Below are 16558 nucleotides of genomic sequence, written 5' to 3'. Positions count from 1 at the left end.
TGAGTTGTTAGCGGTATATAAGATTATCTGTTATGCTGTGTTCTGTTATATGTACACATGCACACATAAATGCCAATATTCCAGTTTCATTACTTTATAAAATGGAATCTAAACTTGACAGCATGTAGTTTGAAGGTGGACATACACATGGGCAAAATCTGGAAAGGTATGGTTGAGGCACACAGTTAAGTGCATAAAATGTAAAAATCATTTATATACTTTTTAAACAATATAGGCACAAGTTTCAAGTTTTATTAATGCTTGATAAATCGCCTATTTAATTTCCTAAGCGATGTACAATACAAATTAAAATATAACAACTAATACAATAATAAATAAAAGACAAACTAAAAAAGACAATACACGAATAGGGAAGGAAAAAAAGGGAGAAGTTACAATTTCTTTTCAGGAGTTGAAGAACATATAAAGGAAAATAACATAAGGGGAATAGGACTTTAAAATAGCAAGTTAAAAAGAAATTTTGGTTGAGAAAATCATAGATTTATTCTATAACTGGTATAAGTGGTCATATTTAAAATATACAGTAGGCGCAAATTGATCTGTACAGAAAATAAAGAAAATAAGCCAGCTACTTCCTTTTATAGAATATCTACAGATAGCATTCTTTAGGTGCCTAAATATAAGTGTCCCTTTACAGACTTGCCTTCCACATGTTATGCTGACATTAACAGCTGGATCTGGAAAGGCCCATCGGTCTCTTTCCCCACCCACCCCCACCCACATGTATCTCAATCAAGATCCTCAACCTTAAGTACCCATAAATATAAACACAACAACATTAAATTGGAAAAGTCGCAGCTCTGTTTATTATAACAACAATAACACAGAATTATAAGCAACCATCAAGCTACCATACAACTACATATAAACAGCTTTATGGCCCCCGTGACCCCGCCCCTGTCAGCAAAGGTCAGGGGGGGTGGCAGGAACCGCCCTGCCCCTTCGTTCAGGTCACCAGCCCATCTGGGACCCGCTTCCGAACCAGCTGCCCTCTAGCCACTCATTTCCGGATGAGCCCCGGCTTTTTGGTAGCTCGAACCCCGCCATGAGTCCGAAATCCTATTAAGGGCTCCCCCCAAGAAACAGAGCTGCGACTACAAACCCCTACTCTCCAAACAAGCCTCACAACATGCCGCAAAGTCCTCAAGAAACAAATCCAAACCCACATCTGAAAGATGAACACCGTCCCTGGCAAACAAACCCCTACAAGTCACATCCACCCATTCGTGTCTGATGTGCAGCCCCCCCCCCCCCCCGAAGCGCCACCCACACCCCAATTTGTTTATTAGCCTTGGACAAACCCCTGGTCCACTTCTTGGACCCCAAGCACCGAGGCCGCGGGACAATATCCGACCATGCCAACCTCGTAGCAGGGAACCAAGACATGAGACACCGAAAATCATCTCGGGCCGCATTGACAAGCTGCTTGCCAGTGTAAGAGTCCACATCGTTTCCGCCCAGATGCCCAACCAAGATGTCTGGGCGATGAGAGCAGGTCCACAGGTCTCGCATCAGGGGCAGCAGCTGATTCCACCACATGCCCCTCTGTCCCCACCACGAGACTCGAACACCTCAGTGAAAAAGGCCAAGATGCACACCACCCTGCCGGACCGTCGCCCGATCGCTGGCCCAGTGAATAAAGGAATGCCCCACGATCCACACCGTAAAGGAACGAGGGACCCAACCTACAAAACAAGCAAGGTACTGAAACAGAGGGAATAAGACCAAGGAGAGAACACATGCTAGCATGCCAGAGCAACAGGCTCGGATGCAAACAAAAGTGCTCCCCAACCCAACTCCCAACAGCCAAAACACAACCCCCCTCACACCTAATGCCCACCCCCTTACAGCTACGACAAACCAGACTAGCGCATACCAGTACGAATGGAACCCCTGAAAGCACCAGAAACCCATATGCCCAAGCTTTAAATGACTCCGTCATTGAGACCCGCTTCCCGAGCACTCGTCGCCGCTCCTATCCGAAAGGAGTGAGTCCCAAAACGTGCTGGATTCAGCCCACACCGCCCCAAATCCTTTCGCAACACGGCCAGCAGTTGGTAACGGGTAAGAGGAGACCCGTCATGGTGAACCAATAAAACAGATCCCCCGGCAGGCCGGACTGCAAAGACACCGGACAAGAACAACTGCCCGGAACTCGCCGAAGCCACACCAACTGCCCCCGACCTGTCTGATCCGTTTTAGATCGCGCCACCAGCACTCTCAAGGTGTCACCAATCAACTGCACGTGGTGTAAACGGAGCCCCTCCTCCTCTCGGCCAACCGAGGGACGCGCCAGGAGTTCCCCAACTCGCAACGCCCCAAAAATGGCCAAAGAAAAGGACACTTGGAACAACTGTTCCTCGTAGGCTGAAAAGACAACCGACTCTAGGACCTGCAGCAGCCGCACCAGTAAGTCATGAGTAATCGGTATCCTACTGTCAGGAAGGATTGGCCGGAGTCTGCCCATAGCCGCCAGCATCCGTTTCACCAAGAAACCAGCGGAAGGATTACTCCAACCGAAAGCCCTACAAAAGAAGGCAAAACCCGCCAACTTTCCAGCTACAGAACGACGGGAAGCCCCACTCCGGAAACAGTCCACCACAAACTCCACCATCAGCTCATCGGAAACAGGGCCTGCAGACCAGCCCTTACTCTGCAGGAAGGATGAAACAGCCACCCAGCCAGCTCTATAATGGGTTCAAGTCGAAGGGGTCACAGAGCGCCTCAGCATGTCCCAGATGGAAGTCTCACCAGCTGCCACAGAAACTCCGGCATGGACCGTCATTCGAGTTGAGCGCCCGGAGCGAGATGACGGAACTGCTAAAAGCCAAAGCGAGACAAAGCGTCAGCTATACCATTATGAACCCCCGGTACATGCCGAGCCTTGATGAACAAATTAAGAGACAGACACCTAAGAACCAGCTCCCTAACCAAGGAATTAACCAGCAAACATTTCACAGTCTGTCTATTAACAATAGCAACCACAGCAGCATTGTCACACCAGAAGAGTAACCGCCTGTCCCTCAATCTATCCGGCCAAAGCTCGCAGGCCACAACCAATGGGAATAACTCCAGCATGGTAACATTCCTCGTGACACCCCGACTGTGCTATTCAACTGGCCAACGCTCAGCACACCAGTCCCCCTGAAAATACAAGCCAAAACCGACGCCACCAGCCGCATCAGAAAACAACTCGAGGTCGAAATTAGACACCTCCTGAAACTGAATAGGAAGAGTACCATTAAAAGACAACAGAAAACGAGACCAAATGCGCAAATTCGCCCTAACCCCGGCCGAAATACGCACAAAATGCCGGGCAAGACGTATCCCAGACGTAGCGTGCACCAGCCGCCTAGAAAAGGCTCTACCCATCGGCAAAACCCTGCATGCAAAATTCAAAGAACCCAGCAAAGACTGAATTTCCCGCAAGGGGACCCTCTTCGCCCCCAAAACCCGCCGAATCTGGACCAACAGCTTGTGAATCTTGCAATCAGGCAACCTGGTCACCATAGCCTCAGTGCCCAGCTCGATGCCCAAAAAAACGAGCGAGGTAACCGGCCCCTCTGACTTGTCCCCCGCTAACGGAACCCCAAATTCCACGCCACAAGCTTGAATGTCTCCTTCAGCCTACCACACTCCCCAGAACCCGGAGAACCGATGAACAAAAAATCATCCAAGTAATGAACCAAGGAGTCGAGATCCGCCCTCTGTGCCGCCACCCAATGCAAAAAAGTATTGAAAGCTTCAAAATAGGCACACGAGATGGAACAACCCATTGGCAAACACTTATCAAAATAAAAACGGCCGTCAAAACAAAAACCCAACAGAGGGTAAGAATCAGGGTGAACAGGTAGCAACCGGAAAGCTGATTCAATGTCCACCTTGGCCAAAAGAGCACCCGGGCCCAAGCGCTGAATGATCGCCAACGCGCTGTTGAAAGACGCGTAGCGCACCGTACATAAATTGCGCAGAATGCCGTCATTCACAGACTGACCTAACGGAGAGGACAAATTATGAATCAAACGAAACTGCCCAAAAACCTTCTTGGGAACTACCGCCAAGAGTGACAAATGCATGGCAGGAAAAGGTTTCTCCGAAAAGGGGCCCCCAATACGACCCCGAGAAAGTTCCTCATCTAATTTGATCCGTACCACTGACCCCAAGCGACCCACTGATGAAGAATTACGAGAGGAAACGTCACTTCTGGGACCCTGGAAGGGGATGAGGAATCCCTCGGAAAAACCGAGCAATAATAAAGAAGCAGCCCTGGTAATAGGGTACCGTAAAAGCCAAGGCCGCATGGCATCCACCCGAACAGGAGTGGGAAGCCTAGGACAAGAATCACTTACCAGGACCGGCGCCCCCAGCCGGTCCCTTCTTGGGACACTTAACGGACGGATGCCCTTGCCCGCAAAGCAGGCAGACATGCTTAAACCTACAGTCAGGGAACTGACACTACGATCGATTGAACTTCCAACATGCGTCTGACACCTGACCCCCCGCGACGCACGGGGAGCTGGCGGAAGTCCGAAAGGGCCGCCCCGAGCCAGACCCAAAGTTCCCAGGATGCGCCGATACCCCCGCTTGAGACCCCCCAGCCTTAGACGCCATATGGGTCAACCAAAGATTAATGTCCTGAGTACCCCAAGACATATGACGATTTTCCTCCATCTTGTCGCGAAAAGCCTTATCATAGTTGAGCCAAGCCCAACCACCGAAACGCTGATAGGCATCCAAGATGGAATCGGCGTAAGACAACAATAAACCCGAATCAACCAGACACGCTCTACCCCAAACACTGGCTAGCCTCAAAAACGACCGGATCCAATTGATAATATTCCGAGACACAGGAGAGGGACGCACAGGAACTCCATCCTTTTTAACTTTCTTTTTAGATTTCTTATGAACACGCCCCTCCAACATCCGGAAAATATCAACACACCTCCGTTTGCAAATTTTTCGCCGCCACGCCTTCGGCACCTTTTCCCACAATTCAGACAACGCGACCAACGCCGGAGCACCCCAAGAGCTAACGTCCGAAGTGCGAGATTGACCCAAAATACCCTCCATCCCCGAAACAGAGGGTGAGGAAGAACTAGAAGAAGAAGAAGAGTCAGACGAGGAAGAAGAGGACGACACATGCCCCTTACCCTTACCCTTCTTCCTATGACGTCTCCTAGCCCTTTTTCCCCCACCAATCCCCCCTTTGTCCCCGTTACCCAGTCCAGCAGCGCGCTGAGGCTCTGCCACTCCTGAAGTCTCCACGCCAGTGGCGCCCCCCGCAGCAACCACCACATCCTCCATCGACTGACCAGGATCACGATCTGCCACCACCGACGCTGATGCTGCTACCGATGCCTGACATGGTCCAACCGCTCCACCGCTCGATGTCTCCGGTCTCGAACTCAGGTCCTGCAAAGCAGAAAGAGAAAAGGGAGCAGCACCCGAACCAGAAGAATGAGATCCTAATGCCAGAGAAGAGGCAAGACCCTGTGACCCCCCGCCTAGAGGCTGAGGACCCAGGCCCCACCCTACTGTGGGAAAAGACCCCCCGCCCGAGGAAGACGCAGTCCCCACCACGGGGGAAGGAAAAGGAGGCCAGAAGCCGGAACCCCAACCCTGAAACCAAGGACCCGAAAGCCAAACTGGCCAGGGGGGTGGGAAAGAAATGGACTGAGCCGACCCCTGGGACAAAGGAAGGGAACCGCCCTGAACACCAGTAACGGAACTAGAAGTCTGAGAGGGAAAAACAGGAAGCTGACTAGCCCCGGAGGAAGACCCACCAGCCCCCGGCGAGCCACATGCTCCAAGCCCCGAGGGAAAAACAGGGGCAGAAAAAGAACCTAACCACGGGGAAAAAGGGAAGCCAGGAGACCCTGCGCCTGCACAAAAGGAAACCCCAGCCAGGCCACCACCCTCCCCAGAAGGACCAGCCCCAGCAGTACTAGGGACCGGGAGAACCTCAAGGGAACCACAAGCCTCCCCCACAGATAAAGGAACACCACTCTCACCAGACCTACCCAAAGAGGACCCAGCAGATCTTCCCCGACCCCCTTTAGGAGGCCCACCCCTCCGCCCCCGGCGACCCACAACAAGAGCAGCGGCCGTCAAGGCAGACAAGGCCGCCATTTTAGAAGACCGTGCGGACTGAGGACGAGCCCTAGCGTCAGACGGAAGAGAACTCACCACGTCTGACGCAGGATCCTCATCAAAAGAATCACCCGCTTGAAAAGACATCTCGGCCAGGTCCTCCACGTGCTCCGCCAGCTCCACGTGCTCCGCCAGCCCCACGTGCTCCGCCATCTCCACCGAGGAACCGCACTGCTCCAAACACCGCAAACCGACACGTGGAAGAAAACGACCCGAGCCACCACCGAAGACAGGAAGCCAGCAAACCTCACTACCCCAAGCACCGTGAGCCACCGCGAGCAGAAGAAAAACGCCAAATCTGCTAAAGCCGCCGCCGAGGACAGAGAAAGACCCGACACTCGGCGGCTTGAATCTAAAATAACCCTGCCCCCAGCGTCCTGCCGCTAGCCAATCCTGCACCCCTAAACTCGGCAGGACGCATTCCCTCCTATCCTAATCTCCCTTTTAAACTTCGGCCCGCCTCCCTTCCCCCCGAGAACCAATCCCGACGGGCAGACACGAAGAGCCTTCCAGCCCCGTGTTATCAACGCCCGTCGAGACTAGCTCTCGGGCTAACTTTTTCAGCATTCTGGCTTGAATACGTTGGAACTTAGACAAATGTAAAACAGGTCTAATGGCTAGATTCACAAATCAAACTGATTGGTTTGCGAGCCATTAGCGAGCAGATTTCCTTCTGGCCCGATTCACTAAAGTGCTTAGCGATCCCCTCCCAATCCGTGCATGCAAATGAGGGAAATGGCATACAAATTTGGGAGGGCAGCGATTCACTAAACACTTTAGCTAACACTGATTGGGCTTGCCGATCAGAAAAGAAGCGATTGCTGAAGACCAGTCGCTTCTATCCTGGCTGACTCTCCTGCCCTCTTCTGCTCTTTAAAACCTGGGCTCGCAATGCTTTTTAGCAGAGCAAGCCTGTGGTTTTAAATCCGCTGCCATTGGGCCCGACGCTGTCCACCCCCTCCCCACAAATATGGCAGGAGGGATGCCAACTCCCTCTTGCCATCGTGAAACCGCCATCGGCCTTGCCCATTCCTCCCCGTACTTTACTCAGGCTCTTTAAAATTATGGCAGGAGGGTTCCCACTCCCTTCTGCCATATCTACAACTACTAATCCCCCCAACAAGTACCCCTAACCCCCCTCCCTCTCCAAACTCCCCCACCCAAAAATTTGCCCCGCGGCCACGTTGAAAAAAATTATGGCAGGAGGGTTCCCACTCCCTCCTGTCATCGGTCCCACCCAAAAACTAACGTAACAGCAGGAGGGATGCCAACTCCCTGATGCCACCCCCTTCCCGACGCCCCTCCCTATCCCCCTCCCCGTACCTTTAACGGAGTAGGAGGGGTGCTCAATCCCTCCTGCTCCAATGCCTCCTGCGATGAGTCTGAGGCCTTAGGCCACGCCCCGGTGCATCGTGTGATGCGCGGGGTGGGGCCTAAGGCCCTGATTGGCTGAGGTGCCTCGGACTACTCCCTTGGGAGGGTCTGGGACTTCCTTAGTAACTCACTTACTTAGTAACTCACTTACTAAGGAAGTCCCTGGGAGGGTTTAGATGGGCTGGAGTAGATTTTAACGGAGATTTCAGCAGTTGGAACCCAAGCACAGGACCGGGTAGAGCTTTGGATTCTTGCCCAGAAATAGCTAAGAAGAAAAAAATTAAAAAAAATTGGAATCAGGTTGGGCAGACTGGATGGACTATTCAGATCTTTATCTGCCGTCATTTACTATGTTACTATGTATGTTAGAACTCACAGCAGCCATTCACCGAGTGGCTCAGTTTCAGGCAGGAATGAGGAAAGCTTCGTTAATGCCCGGTACACTGGTGGGCTGCGAGAACTTGAGACGGCCATTCAGGGATGGCTCAGAGTGGGGCAGGAGCGCGGAAATCTTGCTCCTTCCCGATAGGCCGCTGGGCCACCAGGGATTCAAAAAGGTACACAAGGGGAGGTGGGAGGGAGGTAAAAAATATTTGACTGTTGGCCGGGATAAGAGACAGGAGGGATCCTTCCTGTTCTGGCTCACTAGGTCATACGTTAGATCTGGTAGAGGCCTGCAGGACAGAGAGAGGGGATCTGGGTGCAGAGCCTGGCAGGGAGGGAGTGGGGCTGGGTGCAGAGCCTGGAAGGGAGTGAGGGGGACGGAGTGCAGAGCCTGGCAGGGGAGTGAGTGAGGGGGGGAGTGGCAAGGGAGTGAGTGAGGGCACAGATCCTGTCAGGGCACATGAATATTAACACACACACCCGTCTTATATTTGAGTCAACCTTTTTCCCTCCTTTGGTGGGGAGGGTACCTCGTCTTATACTCGGATCAACTTATGTTCAAGTAAACTGTATATGGTAATCAAACTAAACAAAAGTGAACTCATTCCACACAACACAGGTCATTTACTATTTAATTTTTCATTGATTGTTTTAGATTTAGCTTATATGGTTTGAATTTTATATTTACTTTTATTTGCAAGATGTTAGAGTTATATTTAGAGCTCTATTGATATGTTTTATAATATGCTTATTTTAACTTATGTTTTAAAGTATTTATTGTTTTTTCTTTCCTGTGATCCTTGTAAAGGTGGAATACAAACTATTCATTTTGAAAATATTGACTCTAATTTATTACATAAACATCAGAAACTATCAGTAAATAATGTTACCCAGTAGCATCCATCCAAATCTGATTTTACATGACCATATATATATATTTTTTATAATCTTATTGTGCTTACTTAATGTCTGGTGTGGGTATTATCTTTTTAACAAAGCTGTCCTTACTGATAATATAGAAAAGGGACAAACTGATTTGTGATAATTAGGGTGTTAGTCTTACTAGTCACTGAATAACCATACAGTATTTCTAAGCTCATCTTTTAATATGCTGAAATGGAGGTTTTGACTACTCTCTACCATTGTAAAGTTGCTGTATAATACGGTAATATATGTAAACTTGCAATTGAATAGCAATGATTACTATGTAATGATTGGTTTATCTAGAATTTATTTCCTTGCATGCTTTGTGATACATATTAGACATTGTGTTAAACATTTTATATACATACATATAGCTATAGATGTAGAAGCATGATAGATTTGCATATTAGAACAGCAAGATGAACATTGGTGCACATGTACAATATACACTGCTTCATTCTGTTGGCCCTTTTTGAGAAACCACCCCATTGTACCTTTCAAAAATGTGTTAGCAACTCACAGATAACCAGTAAGATTCCCAATATTTCCATGCAAATGAAAACCAATTTTTGAATTGCTTGTAGGCAGTACTTCTAGACCAGGGACCTACAAATCGAGCTTTGCAAAGGTTAAAAACTCCAAAGTTTATCTTTAAAAAGAGATTCTTTACCCTACATAGTTTTCACATGCATACTTCATTTGGTCAAACCCTAATCTGACCCTTGGTACCTTTACTTTTCACCCAAATGGGTATTTTTTTTTGGGGGGGGGGCAAATATATATTTACTAGTATAAATCCCTTTGCAATTTGCCCCCAAATGTCTAAGATATTTTAATTCATATATTGATATATAGATAGATGAATATAGATCAGGGGTTCTCAAACCAGTCCTTGGGACCGACCTAGCCATTCTGGTTTTTAAAATATCCTTAAGGAATATGCATTTTCTAGATCTGCATTCACTACCTTCATTGTATACCAATATTCATTTTTATTGTGAATGTCCTGCTAATCAGACTGGCTAGGTGCTCTAGCATACCAGGGGCAAAGCAGTGGGAGTGATCTGCCTTGGATACAGGTAGTGGGGGAGGGGGCAGCATGTGAAGCAGTCATGGGTTGCGATATGCATATGCATGACCGACCGCTGGCTCTGCTGGCCCCTGCCTCCTCTGATATCAGTTTCCTGTTCCAGGGCAGGGGTCTGGTGAAGCTAATGGCTGCATTCATGTGGACCACAACCCCATGACTGTTCCACAAACCACCCACACACACTGCCTGTAGGAGAAGCGGTTCTCTGGCCAGAAGCGGGGGTACTCTGCCCTAGGTTGTCGGTAAGCCAGGTATGCTACTAGCTAGGTGTACCCCAAGGAATGGATTGAGAATCCCTGATAGATATATCAGTTTTTAATACATACTTGACAAGATTATGTTCTAAAAACATAAAAGTAATTTTAATTGGGCCATAAAGATAGAAAGCATGAACATGATTTTGAAAACAAAAATAAGAAGCTGGCCCTAGATAAATTAATATCCTTGAAAACTATGCACATCTCCTAATAATGTAGCTTTCATTCACAATATTTAATAAGTTTTAGGTAAATTGCAGGGCTAATTGTTTTGTCTAGGTCTTAAAACTATAACTAGGAAATTTCAAATATTTGTACGCATGTTTTTTCAGAAAAATATGTTTAAAATAACCTTTCTAATCTTGTGAGATGGCCTACAGCAGAATAAATGTACGTATGATGTATATTTGAAAACGCTATTTTAGTTTAGAGACATGGCTGAGATCGATAAGGCATGCATAAGGTTTTATTGATTTGCCTGCATTCAATAGGTATTCCTTGTTGTTCAAAACAAGATTTTAAAAAAGTGTTGCTGTGAATTTTGCTTACAGAAAGCAGCTGCTTCCAGTTCATCTGAAGCTAGCACAGTTGATGTTAGGCTCCTTGGAGGAGGGGAAGGAGAGGCTGACCTAGCAGAGATTGAATATGAAGAAACTTTTGAACCAGAGGAATGTTTTACAGAAGGTAAGACAATATGAGCAACTGTCTTGTCTGCCTTAGCCCTATGCTTTCAATATATTTAATAACATAACTTAAGATTTGCCATACTGGGACAGAACTGGGCATCGATGCAGGTTATTAAGGATCTTCCATTGGATAAAACCACGAGACTAGATGGATTAACAAATAGGTTATATAAAGCGTTCACTCCAAAACTGAGCGCTTATGGCTAGGTTATTAATGTTTTGGGGGGAGAAGCTATCCTGCCCAGCTTCATGCAATGGGCAGGTATCCTTATTTTCTATAAAAAGGATAGAGATAGATCAAGTTGCAGAACACAGAAGCCTATTTCCCTTTTCACTGCAAATGTCAATATCATAGGTATCCAATTAGCACTTGCTATCCCGGTGGGATATACCCATACTTCATAGTAGAGATCAAATTGGGTTTATACCTGGGAGGCAGCCAACAGACAATAATAAGTGCATAGTAAATTTGGTGTGGGTGGCAAAGGAGCAAAAATATCCTGCTGTGTTGCTATCAAAAGATCCCCAAAAGGCATTTGATAAGGTACATTGGGGATTTATGTGAGCAGATCTGGAGAAGGTGGGAGTGGAAGCAAATTTTCTTAAATTGGATTGCTCAACTATATACCACCCCAGAGATATGCATGAAGGTCAGTGGAAGGTATTCAAAGTGGTATTTTCTAGGGCATGGCACTCAGCAGGGGTGTTCCTGAAGTTTGCTTAAGTTAGGGAAATATTTGCTCAATCCGTGCAGACTAATCCCGATATTGCAGGGATTCAGATAAGAAGGTTGAACCATAAGATATAACATTTCACAAATGACATGATACTTTCTCTAAGCCTCATACTTCTTTACTATTAGTCCTCTTTGAAGTATAGGGATATCTCAGGGTTTAAAATAAGCTGAAATAAGAATGCCATTAATTTAGCTATAAGGAAGAGGAAGCTATGGGGCCTACAAGAAAATTTCCCATTTCAGTGGGTAAAACAAGTGGTCACTTATTTGGGTGTGAAGATTACTGCTGACAACCAGGACTTATAGAACGTGATTGGCAGCTGATTTTAATGAAGTGCTGAATGTTGACAAAGATGCACCTGCTGTGCATTCCTTCAGTGATGGTGAGGTTGCTGAAATGAAGGTAAAATAAAGAAAAGCTTGAGAATAGTAGTGATGATGAAGACTTTGTAAACACCAGAGAAACAATCTCTGCAGATGATTTGGTGAAAATGTGTGACCTGTTAATTGCTGGTATGGAACAACTTGCATTTATCAGTGAACACGAGATTATGGCAGTCTGCTCGATCAAAGAGAGACTACTGAAATAGAAACATAAGAGCATAAGAATTGCCATAAGCCCAGTATCCTGTTTCCAACAGTGGCCAACCCAGATGATACTGGAAGAAGTCTTTAAAAAGGCCGCCATTGTTTCTGCTCCAGTGTCAGATAGTCAAATACAATCAGAAGATTACACATGTTAGATGGTTTTGGCTAAGAAAGACTATTAGGGTTTTTTTTCTTTTTTTTAATGGCACAGATACTTTGCGTGCATTACACAAGCAAAATATTTGTCCCATAAAAATAAAAAAAATCCCCCATCGCCGCCACAGACCCTCCCCAATGACCTGCTGTCAATCGCATACCCCCCTCCCTGGACAATTGCCGCGACACCACATGTTTCCCCCAACGCTCCCTGCCCCCTCTTCCCTGTGCAAATATGGCAGGAGGGATGCCCACTCCCTCCTGCCAACATATGCTCCCCCCTGACGCCCCTACCCCGCGCCGAAGAACCTAAGTAAGGCATAACAGGAGGGATGCCCACTCCTTCCTACCATCAGACCCTCCCCCCCCACTGTCGGGTTGGGTCGGCCCCCCCCATACCTTTAAGTCGGGATCAGGAGGAGTGCTCAGTCCCTCCTGATCCGCTGTCCGCTGTCTGCACAATGCAGGCCTTAGGCCCCTCCCTGGTGCATCATGTGATGCACAGGGAGGGTCCTGATTGGCTCACATGCCTCGGGCTCCTCCTTGGGATGGGCCTGAGGCATCTGAGCCAATCAGGGACTTCCATAGGGAGGAGTCTAAGGAAATCCCTGAATGGCCAAAACAGGCGCCTTGTCGGGGGGAGGGCATTTTTTCTCTTTTGTTTTTTATTGGGCAGATATTTTGCATGTGTAATGCAAGCAAAATATCTGTGCCATTAAAAGGAAGGTTCTGACTCTATATCACTCTGCTGAGAGAATTAAAGTTATCTTAAATATGCTTTTCTTTACCATAAATATCTTTGATGCATTAGGCTGTTCTTTTGTCAATTTTAAACTGTATCAGTTACATTTTTATCTCATTCAAATATATATGCTTGTTCAATACAGTATAATGAAATTATTGTTCCTCCAAAAATATCATAGAATACCATAGAACTTTCTAGTGTTTCCCCTTTTACTAATTAAATGTACATATATTGTAGGCTGTGTAAAGAAGTTCACATGCTGTCAAATCAATATTGACAAAGGCAATGGAAAAATGTGGTGGAATCTTCGAAAAACCTGCTATAGAATAGTTGAACACAACTGGTTTGAGACTTTTATCATCTTCATGATTCTCCTCAGCAGTGGTGCCTTGGTAAGTGATACATTTGCCTTTAGAGTGTATGTTATAGCAGGCATATTGCCACCTGGAAATATCTAAAAATCTGTTAAATTTTCCTTCTCTGATTGGTGCTGTTTGTGAGCTTTTCTGCTAATAGTTGTTTAGTTTACAGTAGAATCTCAGTTAACCGGTACTGTTAATCAGCACTCTCAATCAACCAGCAAAAAAATCACCGGTGGAAAAAAAAAGTCCCTCGAAATACCAGTGGTCCTGAGCCACAAACCCCCCCCCCTCCCTCAATCCCCGAAGCAGTAGAAGCAGCGGCAGTCCTGAGCCACGAATCCCACCTCCCTCTCTCCCCGAAGCACCAGCGCAACAGCGGTCCTAAGCCGCAAATCCCCACTCTCTCAAGCCCTGAAGCAGTAGAAGCGACAACAGTCCTGAGCCATGAACTCCCTCCTCTCCAGCCCCAAAGCACCAGTGCAGCAGCTGTCCTGAGCCATAGATCCCCCTCCCTCCCTATCTTACCAGAAGCGGCAGCTGGTCAGCAGGAAGCAGCGCTCAAAGAGGCTGCTCGTGGCCAGGCCTGGCAGGGCCTTTTTTCTGATGTGTGAAAAGCCCTGTTGGTCGTGAGCAGCCTGTTTTGAGCACTGCTTCCTGCTGACCAGCTGCCTCTTCGGGTAAGGAATGAGAGAGGAAAGGAGGGAGCAAAGGGATTCACGGCTCAGAACCACCGCCTGCTTCTGCTGCTTCAGGGCTTGAAGGAGAGAGGGGTGGTTTGCAGCTCAGGACCACATCCGCACTGTTGCTTCAGGGCAGGAGGGAATTGAGATCAGGCAGACACTCCTTGTACAGTACTGTATTATATAGTAACTCTCAGGCAACCAGAAAAATAGTTATCTGGCATCCACAAATCCCCATGGGTGCTGGATAACTGAGATTCTACTGTATATAAATACATATATATGAAGGTTCTTCAAAAAATTTCTGCACTTTCATATTTTCATGGGAAATGGTTAGTTTGGGAGAGCTGGTAAGTGGGCATGTCGTAGAATGTCATGTGACTAGTCAGTCAGGCAAAACAAGGTGATTATGTGGAAAAGTGATGTAATTTGCTTTTGAGATATTTAATAAAAATAGTGTTTAAAAAAATAAAAGTGCGGAAACTTTTTGAAGATACCTCGTACTTTTCAACAGCCATTGCTACCAATTATTGCTAAATCTCCTGTCCTTACTGAAGTTATATCAATTCCTGGTTTTTGCTAAGTCATTTCAGTTCCTCTGACTGATGTTTGTATAGCCTGGTCAAATATGGTAGAAAGTTCATGGTTAAGTGTAAAGCAAAATATAATACTCTGGTATGTGCAGAAACAACTATCTATGTATTTAAGTCTTAGTAGCCTCCTATAGATAATGTGTAATACCCAGGGTCAGCCTTACCACCAAGCAGATACACTTCTCCCTCCGAATCCACAGTTTCAGTATCCGCGGATTGGGTTATTCGCAATTTTTTATTTTTTAAAGCTAATTCTGGACCTTCCCCACCTCCCTTCCGCCTCCCAGACCTTACCTGGTGGTCTAGCGGGCTTTCAGAGCAGGAACGATCTTCCTACACTCCTGCCCTGTGCAGATCACTCATAGAAAATGGCTGCGGGGAGTTCCCATTGTAGTTTCGAGAGACTACAAGAACTCACGGCAGCCATTTGCTATGAGTGATCTGCACAAGGCAGGAGCGTAGGAAGATCGCTCCTGCCCCGAAAGCCCGCTAGACCACCAGGTAAGGTCTGGGATGCCAGGGGAGAGGCGGGAAGGTCCAGAATGAGGCTGGGGTGAGTCAGAGCCAGCCGAAAACTTATTCGCGATTTTTCACACTTCGCGCTCTGGCTCTGCACCCAATCCCCGCAAATACCGAGGGAGAAGTGTACACATCTGCTTGGACTGTGGCTTTAGAGCACCCACACAACTTGTGCTTGCTCAAGGTCTGCCACATTCTGCTCCCTCCAACAATAAGTTTGGTTTGACGGGGGTGGGATGCAGCAAGTCTTACTACTAATAATAGATTCTATAGCATTACTAGGTGTACATAGAACTGTACTTTCTCTGCCCCTAGTTTGGTTTGTGGTTTTTTTTTTTGAGGGGGGGTTATATATGGGGCAATGGAGAGTTAGGAGACTTGCCCAAGATCACAAAGAACTGCAATAGGAATTGAACCCAGGTCCCTAAGATCACAGTACATTGCACTAACCTTTAGGCTACTCCTCTACTTGACTGCGTATGGGCGCCCAAGGGCTGTAGGTTTGTGATGGTAACAGCAGTGTTTTGAGTAAAGGAAGAAGGATTAATGGTGGGCACCAAGATGGTCGTTGCAAGCGCTTGTGCTCTGTCAAAGGCTGACTTAAATGCTCTTGCCTAACTGCTCTCAATTACAACTGACAAGAGTTCTATAACTTTAGTGTACAAGTGCTGGTCATACTCCTGACCCACAAATGCCCCTCCAGTGTCCACATTCCCCTAACAGTTGTACATTAAAAGAAGTATGCATTAAGGTTATAGAATTACAACCAAGGGCAGTTACACTTTAACTGTAAATTACCATTTAGCATTGATAAACTCCAATTAGAGCCACCTATTCAAGTTTGTTTAATATTTGTTATTCCGCCTATCAGATTTCTAGGCGTAGAACATATTTAAAAGTACGGGGAAAGACATACTCAAATGACACATTTTAACATACAGGAACATGTAGGGAATAAGGGGATGAGCTCCATTTTTAGACAGAACAGAGAAAACAGGATAGAAGTAAGCTGATATTTAGGAAAAAGATGACAACACAGACAATATTCAGCTAGCAGCAATATACATTTCTTTAAACATTGATGGCCACTAGCTAAATTAGACATGTGAATTAGAGAATGACACAGGGACCATTTACCGCGGTAAACCGTGAATCACCGCAGTAAATCCACAGGAATGGGGACAAGACCTTTTACCGCCCCGTGGGAGCGGTGAAAAGTCTTACTCCTGTGGTAAAAAAAATTGCGCCCGTGTCAGACTCGGCATCTTCTCCCCAGCTCCTCTTGCACCTATT

General features: G+C 46.9%; 1 protein-coding gene across 1 annotated transcript in view; it reads left to right on the top strand.

Annotated features, from left to right (window-relative positions):
• Positions 1-16558, top strand: part of LOC117360466 (sodium channel protein type 2 subunit alpha-like) — a 233013-nt gene that overhangs the window by 174441 nt on the left and 42014 nt on the right. Inside the window, exons 19-20 of the mRNA XM_033944243.1 lie at positions 10752-10884; positions 13349-13503. Coding sequence (XP_033800134.1) covers positions 10752-10884; positions 13349-13503 — 288 coding nt within the window. The remainder of the gene's footprint in view (positions 1-10751; positions 10885-13348; positions 13504-16558) is intronic.

Source organism: Geotrypetes seraphini, chromosome 5 (genome assembly GCF_902459505.1).
Source record: "Geotrypetes seraphini chromosome 5, aGeoSer1.1, whole genome shotgun sequence".
NCBI classification, from domain to species: domain Eukaryota; kingdom Metazoa; phylum Chordata; class Amphibia; order Gymnophiona; family Dermophiidae; genus Geotrypetes; species Geotrypetes seraphini.
The sequence above is the reverse complement of the archived record's forward strand: the minus strand, read 5'-3'. Positions and strand labels throughout refer to the sequence as shown.